This window comes from Vanessa atalanta, chromosome 23 (assembly GCF_905147765.1).
Source record: "Vanessa atalanta chromosome 23, ilVanAtal1.2, whole genome shotgun sequence".
Classification (NCBI taxonomy): domain Eukaryota; kingdom Metazoa; phylum Arthropoda; class Insecta; order Lepidoptera; family Nymphalidae; genus Vanessa; species Vanessa atalanta.
The window spans coordinates 4432457-4441241 of NC_061893.1; the positions used below are offsets into that span (position 1 = coordinate 4432457).

The 8785-nt window shown below is 32.5% G+C and overlaps 1 protein-coding gene across 1 annotated transcript; it reads right to left on the reverse strand.

The window, feature by feature from the left end:
- Positions 1-255: 255 nt before the first annotated feature.
- Positions 256-8785, reverse strand: LOC125072977. Its single transcript, XM_047683612.1, has 6 exons — positions 8749-8785; positions 8042-8256; positions 5889-6116; positions 1372-1538; positions 780-875; positions 256-319 (listed from the first exon to the last, which is right to left on the reverse strand). Exons 1-6 carry the CDS (start codon positions 8783-8785, stop codon positions 256-258), a joined length of 807 nt encoding a protein of 268 aa, XP_047539568.1.

Consider the following 8785-nt stretch of genomic DNA (forward strand, 5'->3'; position numbering starts at 1 on the left):
GTTATATCATTTCGAATGAATGCATTTATTAAAGTTGACTATAAACAAAATTCATTTTATATCATACATTATGTAACATCTACTTTATTCTTGCACACAATACAAATTCCCAATATATTCCAAGCTTATCAGGATTCTTTATTTGAAATTTTCATACGTCAATGAAAATTGGAAATGGTTTTGCAAATAAAACAAAAGGAGAATAGAAATTTAAAATTATAATATATGGTTTAATCGGTTTTTTTTTTATTAGTTTTACCCTCTATAATTGCTGATTGGAATCTGAGGTCTTTTCTGTATCTTCTCATTTTGAGCAGGGCTAAAAATTGAGTACACAATTAAAACATTTACGAGCTGAACTGGAATCTTGGCTTTCAAATACAGAACAGAAAATATAAACATATAAAGCTCAAATTGGAGTAAAAAATAACATCACTGGCTCATTGAGCTTAAAGTGCTATAATATAATAAAATTGGTTTTTATAAAGTTCATTCCATGAAAAACATATCAACTATTATGAATGGCCGATTGACATAACGGTTAAGGAGATATTTTAATACCTTAACCGTAGAAATATATTTTGATTTGAGTTCGTTAGTCTGAGCAGAAATCGGGCGCTATCAATACATTTCCTTTGATGGAAAGTCTCCTTCACTCAAAGGACAACTGCTGTGAACACGTATCTCGTTTATATAGTTCTGTAAAGGCATTTAATCTATATTTTAACTCTATTCGATGTCATGAAACAGTCAATCAAGAGCTAATATAACATTCTTACCCGTCAGATTTTTCGATCCAAGGTACGTGATGTTCTATGATATTGAAGCCCCTCTCAATGGCTGGCTTATCACATATGGAACTTCTCCTTAAATTACTACAAGTAAAAAACTAAGATATAAGAAATATTAAAATAAAACTTTTTCTTCCCGATTCCACCAAACGGAAGGTGTAAGAACAATAAAGGAATTTTCCAAATCGGTGCATAAATGACGGAATTCTAAGGTCACGAACATAAAAAATGAAGCCGATTTGATAACTTCCTTATTATTTTTAAGTTACGCTGTTTTAATAATTTATTGAAGAAAAATGTAAATTTTGAATGTAAATTGAATGGGAACTTAATCAAAGGTCGTGTGGATTCCAGGTTACAGCCGATATATTTTATAATGATTATGCTTAATTAATGTTTATAATCAATATTTTGAGGCTACAAAGGAAAACATCATATCAAAACCAGCATGTGTCGGAAAAAAGTTTGCCAGATATATATCCAATAATCCGCCCTAGTTTCCACCAGGCAATTTGTCCAGGAATGGAATATATATGGGCCGATGTATTTATTTTACTATTTACTTACTTAATTCCCTTACTTTTTCTCATTAAGAACGCAATCAATAAAAATCCTGTTGCGAGCGGTACTCGTGAAGAGATAAGGGCCTATGCACTCTGACTTGCCATTCACTCTGAACACTGAGGCCACGCCGATGACGTACTCCGCGCCCTCCACCCAACTTATAAGAGGACCGCCGTGGTCGTTCTAAAGATTTTTCATATAAATTAAAGAAAATAAAGTAAAGATACATAGACACGAACGTATCGTGTGCTAGTTGATATGGAATATGTAATTTTCTAAACATTGTAGAACGCTTAAATCTTAACCAGAGATTGCGAATTCGAACCCTGTCCAGGCTCGAATTTGCAACCGCTCCACTGAATTTTAATTTAATTAATTCGTATTATCGTTATTTAAAGTCTCGGCTGAAATGACATATATTTAACACCTACCCTGCATCGAGTATACTTTTCCTAAAAAGGATTCAAGGCTAAACAAAAAGTGATAATTTCTTACGAGACTAAAACCGTTCTAAAAGTTATAACAATGACAATTTTTTATTTCTGTTATACCAAATTCACAATTAAAACCCAAAATTTAAAACATTTATGTAATATTTTGTTGTAATATACTTGCGATAACTTCGCACGTGTACAAATTGGTCAAAAAAAATTTGGTCATTTTGGAAAGTGAGAAAAATACAGACTAATACATTTTTATGATTTTTATATGCAGAATGAACTAGTGTATTTAATAGAATAGTGTTGTAGTAATTAAAAATCAGTAAATGTGTCGTAATTATACATTTTGTTTTATTGCTTGAGACGGTATAGTGGTATTTGAAACAAAAATTAACCTGACATATTCCTTGTCTACGAGTTGCGTTAAACATCATTAGGTTAGAAGTGATATTGTCTTGACCTTGAAATACTTTTGTCTCGTCTGTTTCAACAGTTCTCTGAAAAAAGGACTTAATTAAACTTAACTTAATTAGACTTAATGAAATGCCCGCGACTTAATTCGCCCGGAATTCGCAATATGGCCAAAAAATACATTTCTTTTCGGAAGCAATGTTCTCAATTCTTATAATGAATGATTTATTCTATTCTATCGTCGTTTTTATAAAATCTGTTCTTTTGAGATTATGAAAACCTTCCATAATCTATTACTTATCTTAATATATTTTATTTGCCAGTTCAGTTACTTTTATAATAACTATAATGTCCTTCTGACCGAAGATTGAGTAAATCAGCCAATCTCAAGGAAAAGCTCCGAGATAAGGGGATTAAATACACGTGTGCTTGCAAACAGGGAATTTTTATATATAAGATTTTTTACATTGAATACTTTTATAAGTGATGTCGTCTTACTGACTGTTTTCAGCCACAGCTACCATTGTCATAGGAGACTGAGCTATCGGAACATTTTCATGCAGGTAAGCCTTTGTGCAAGCTCATCTGGGTAGGTACCCACTCACCATATATTCTATCGTCAAAGTGCAATAATTAGTAGTGTGGGGTTCCGGTTTGAATGTCGAACGAGCCAGTGTAACTACAGAAACAAGAGATATAACATCTTAGTTCCCAAGGTTTGTAACGCATCGGTGATATGAGTACAGTACCAATGTGTATGGGCAATTGTGACCACTTATCATCAGGTTCATAACCACTTATCATATAATAAAATAAATTATTTAAACAAGTGTGTGCGCAAATATTCCGTTCTCTCACCTTTTCATAATCCGATCGTACGTGCTTTTCAAGAGACGGGAACTAAACTAATTTCATACAAATTCCAAATCAAAAGTGCAAAAAATGACCGCATGGAATACTAGCAAGAATTCGTTGAATCGATATTCTTCAGACGAAAGAATCCACCAATTAAAAGTTGACGAAATAAAACATGACATTATTGATACTCGATTTAAACATCAGATAATTTATGTAGTATTTAACCTTTATCAACAAAATTACTGTATAATATTATTAAGGGTCTATTTACGAAGCACGAAAATAGAAATTTTATAAAAAGTAACAGAAAAGCCATGAATTAAACAAACCGCCGGTGAAAAGATTGTATAGTAGTAATTAGTAAGTTTGTAATTAAATTCCAATCCGCACGAAAAACTTTTTTTTTTAAATCGAACTGATGGACACTGAAATGATCTCGTTCAGGCGAAACAGGCGAATAAATTGTGTAACATTTTAAAATAATAAAATAGGCCCAAAATGACATTCTATTCATTTGTATATGTATATATTATACGATGCGTATATATATATTTGTATGATTATATTTGTGAGCTAGGTGAAGGTGCTCAGTATCATAGGGATTTCTAAATAATTCAGTGAACGCGTACACTCAATTAGGTCCACACGATGTTTGGAGACCCGATAACCCGACTACGGCGAACCCAAAACGAAGGTTATAAGTTCAGCAGGCTCTGTTTATATGTATGTTCATTTGTTCCCGTTTATCTACTTAGCTACCTATCATAATTTGAATGAGATTAACAATACATTTAAATTTATGTATAAATTGTCTACTTGAATGAGAAATAATAGCGTAGAATATTTTATTTTAATGTTGTCTTAGATTTTCGCGATTATTACACATTGAAATAAAACTAGTTTTTTTAACGGATTTAATCGCGTATATTAATTATTTTATTTTAACATCCCGACGTTTCGAGCACTTTGCAGTGTTCGTGGTCACGGGCAGACTAAGGTGACATTTGTCTGTTCGAATTAAAAAGAAATATTATTTACAACTACCGCCAACGATTTCTTAATTGGTATCTTGAGTAGCGTTCCGGTTGCACGCAGAAGGCACTAACTGTATCTTTAGGTCTTGCAGTCTGTTGGATTTGGGATTTTAAATTTTTAATAAGTGGATCCCAAGTGTTAGAAAGTCTCCAACCATCTTCTCTATTGAAGTTCGGATGTTTTTGAATTTCAATAGCCTCGCGTATCATTCTAGGAATGAATCTGTGTTCTCTAGCGAGGATCTGTGGTTTATCAAATCGAATAAAATATATCTTGAAGCGAGCTTCGATTAAAACCATTTACAAGCCTCATAAGAAAGTGAGCCAGTTCTTGAGACCTATCAAGAGTAATATCCCTTTACAAACTGCGGGAGTATATAAACTCGAATGTGAGTGTGGTTTATCTTACATAGGTCAAACAAAGAGAAGCATCGGTACTAGGGTCAAGGAACATATAGGAGATGTCAAAAATAGGCGTTCTTCAAAGTCTGCAGTCTGTGAACATGCTCTGGATAAACCCAACCATTTTATTCGATTTGATAAACCACAGATCCTCGCTAGAGAACACAGATTCATTCCTAGAATGATACGCGAGGCTATTGAAATTCAAAAACATCCGAACTTCAATAGAGAAGATGGTTGGAGACTTTCTAACACTTGGGATCCACTTATTAAAAATTTAAAATCCCAAATCCAACAGACTGCAAGACCTAAAGATACAGTTAGTGCCTTCTGCGTGCAACCGGAACGCTACTCAAGATACCAATTAAGAAATCGTTGGCGGTAGTTGTAAATAATATTTCTTTTTAATTCGAACAGACAAATGTCACCTTAGTCTGCCCGTGACCACGAACACTGCAAAGTGCTCGAAACGTCGGGATGTTAAAATAAAATAATTAATATACGCGATTAAATCCGTTAAAAAAACTAGTTTTATTTCAATATTTTATTTTTTCGTTTTCCCCGAGGAATTAAAATTGTGGGGGATAACTTTTTATTGGTTCGCCTGAGATTTGCCTTTTGCTGTCTTATCAAATAACTACTAAATCGACGCGGCAAATGAAATAATGTGTACTCATCTTTATAATTGTAAAATATATGAGATAATCTATCACAATACAATTTATAGCTCAATCCCATTCGAAAGACAAACGAATAATCACAACGTGTATCGTACGCTTTGAGATAATTAAATGTCCCAAATGAGGGTCTGAGGGTATATTTTAATAACCTAATGATAACGATTTTGGTGTACATTTGTTATCAAAAATCAAAAATATAAAACCTCTTTATTTAAAACTTCTTGTTCGTTAACCTTCTTGGAGGTTATAATAAAATGAAGTATAGTAAAGTAATTGCTAGGTTTTATTACAGTGTAACGTCCTTAAAAGTATAGTTAATTAAAGAGTTTTATTATGTCTTGTAAAAAATATTCAAAAGTTAGTTAAAATGTACTTCGATTAAGGACATTTTGATTTTCTTACAATAATATATTGAAAATTGATCAACATTCACAAAATTAATATTTTTGCTATCGGTAAAGTTATAACTAATGTAAAACATATTACATCTTACTGGTTCCATGGGGGACCGGAGAGGTGGTTAACCCCTCCAGTCACCTGTTCGCCCTGAGAATCTAATTTCGGCGATTCATCGGAGAAATGCTCCTAGATTTTTGCCGCCATTATACATGATCATGAATCTTTCAGTAGCTATTTTAAATTCTGAACCTATTATTAATAATAAATACGAAATAAAATACTTGACATTTTTAAGCAAAAATCACTCACCTCTGCAGTTTCAATTGTGTCGTTTAAATTAATAATATGTTTTCGTCGGTTATGTTTAACTTGACCTTTGTCATCGAGGTCACCTGGCTCGTACGTGCAGATCATGAAATTATCTATAAGATCACTTAGGTTAGGTTTATTAAAATATTTTTTGCATTCTTGCTTTGAAAATATCGTAGTCGAAGCGAAACGAAGTGTATTCTGGTTGTAATCGGTTTTATCCTCGATCTGTAAATTCAATAAAAACTTATAACATATATTTCTATGGAACCAAAATTGTCCCTGCGGACTCGAACACGGGCAAGCATCACAGAAATTTTATCCGCTTGATTTGTTACTTCTTATCTTGTTAGTTCATCTCGACCTTGAAAGAAAATATCCTGGACAACAACGACGGAAACTTGCAAGAGTTGGACTAAATTCTGCCATACGTATGAATACTATCACGAACCCTACGACAGTGGAAATAATCTAAAAAAATATATAATTTATATTTATAGGGAATTGCTTTTTTCTTTCAACTGATTAGCTGAGAGATCGATTTTCGGGTTCAGACATTCGTATGCAGTTATAGAGACTCGTAGCCAGTTGCTTTACAACTAGCGAGCACGTTTCAAATTGAATCTTCTGGAAGGAATCGACATTCCAATCCGATCGTCATGCTTGGTAAAATGAGTTCGAGTGCTAATATTTTGAATTTGGAACGATAGAAAAAGTTATAAATATCTTCAAGAGAAATACAATATATTTGCATTGTATTTCTGTTCATTCATTATCCTCTAAGAGTGTTATTATTATGAAGGTAAAATAAGTTTTCTTCATAGGATTGAAACGTTATATCGTGAATCCGCTAATTATGGAATACAAAACGGAACGTCCCTTTTGCCTAAAATAACAAAAAGCTCGGTCACTCTTCATATCAAAGAAAAGCCTTTTATTAAACTTATACAGCTGAACCTGCGGCTTTATTCGAGCGAAATTTATAAAGCACAAACTTCCAAGCCCCGTTTTACCCCCTTAAGGTGGAGTTTTGTAAAATCCGTTATTAGTGAATGTCTGCATCCTATACGGAATCTACCTCCCAAATTCATCAAGTTGTTAGGTGTTATAGTTTCTGAGATTTCCTGACTAATCAGTGAGAGGTATTTCGTTTTTTTTTTTATATATATAGATTGAACACTCTTTGAAAATATGTAGGGTAAGCTATGCCTGGATTTGTGAATGCATATATGTATGACCATTAGCCTCAAACCATCCCAAAACGGGGGACAATATTATTTTGTATTATAATATTCATTCCGATTTCCGAACATTTTATATTAATACAGAAGATTTTGTTTATTTTTGTCGCCGAAGTGCATTTTTCGAACGCTGATAAAAAATTATTACATCGAACCGCTCGTTAAAATTATCCCCACTTTGTTGTGAAAGCAATTTGTGTCGGAGCATGATTTCACCGAAATTGATGATAATATAATACTTCGCCTAAAATGATCGTTAAGCCAATTTTCCAATAATATGATATCATTTTGTCTCTCCTCAAAGAAATTCGCATAGTTTTAAACAAATACATAAATATTTTGTTCCAAGCAGATATTTCTTCTTTGCCCCACGACCTCTATATTTTGTAATCTACCTTTGAGGACATCCAGCTAGTTTCGTAGTGGAAGATATAAAGACAAATCTGCCCAACAATTATGTCTTCTATTAGCAAATAATAATAAAATAATAATATTTTTATTGATATACAGTACGATACATACATCAAAGAGGCCCTTTTTGTACCCTTAAACTAGGAGACTGCGTATCTTAGAGGCCAATTACTTCTCAATCAATGCGTACATTTATTAGAATTATTATTAAGTTTAAATTTTATGTTTACATATATTAAGATAATAATAAAAAAATTGTCACGCTAATGTATTAAAGAATTTGATTTAATATAATTATGTATGTAATATGTGCATATATATGTGTGTTTGTGTGTGTACCTATTTTTTTAGCAAATAGTCATATTGGGACTGGTATGTCTTATCCTGCAGTAGATAAATTATTTCTCCTATTAACAAATCTACACAGACGTGTAATCCGAATGCTTAGTGTAATTATTTAATATTTTGATTCAGTTGAATTGAAGTTGAGTTGAAGATTACCTCTCGCCATTTAATGAAGTGGCCCCAACCCAACATAATGGCCATTCTTCCAGCTGCTTCGTACTTAACATCGAAGTTGACATTAATTTTCGTTGGCATGTACGCACAATACTGTATGTACGATCTGTCCTTGAATTTGTACTTCTGGTCGACTTTAACCAGTGCTATGTCGAGCTTGGACCATTCTTCCAGTTGATCGTAAACTAGTCCATAAGCTGAATTTAGATTAAGCACAAGTAAAATACACGCTTTTTATTACATTTTCAAAATCAAGTTTAATATATTAATTTCTAAAAGCTTTAACTATTTGTATAATTAAAATTTCTTCTGAAGAACGTCTGTTACATTTTTAGTATCGTATATTACTAATTAAGGTACACGAACCTCGCCTTATTTATAAAGTTATTTCAGAGCATAAAACATGACTAGAGTTCAATGTCATTGGTCAGTATAATGACTTTGAATTCTTTGGTTTTCAATGGCACCTTTAGCTGAAAGGAATAGTCAGGGCAGAAGGTATGTTATATGTGATACGGAAATAAATTTTAATAATGATAGGAGATGAGTGGAAGATCGAGCAAATATGAAACTCAGGATATACCTAACTATTCTTAGACATATGAGAGGAAAAAACACACCGAACTCAATTATTTACAAACGAATAAAGAAGTTTTATGGAATAAAATTATAAAATAATTATTATTTACCTTCGGGTAAGCAAGTATAAACAATTCTCCTCTTCAT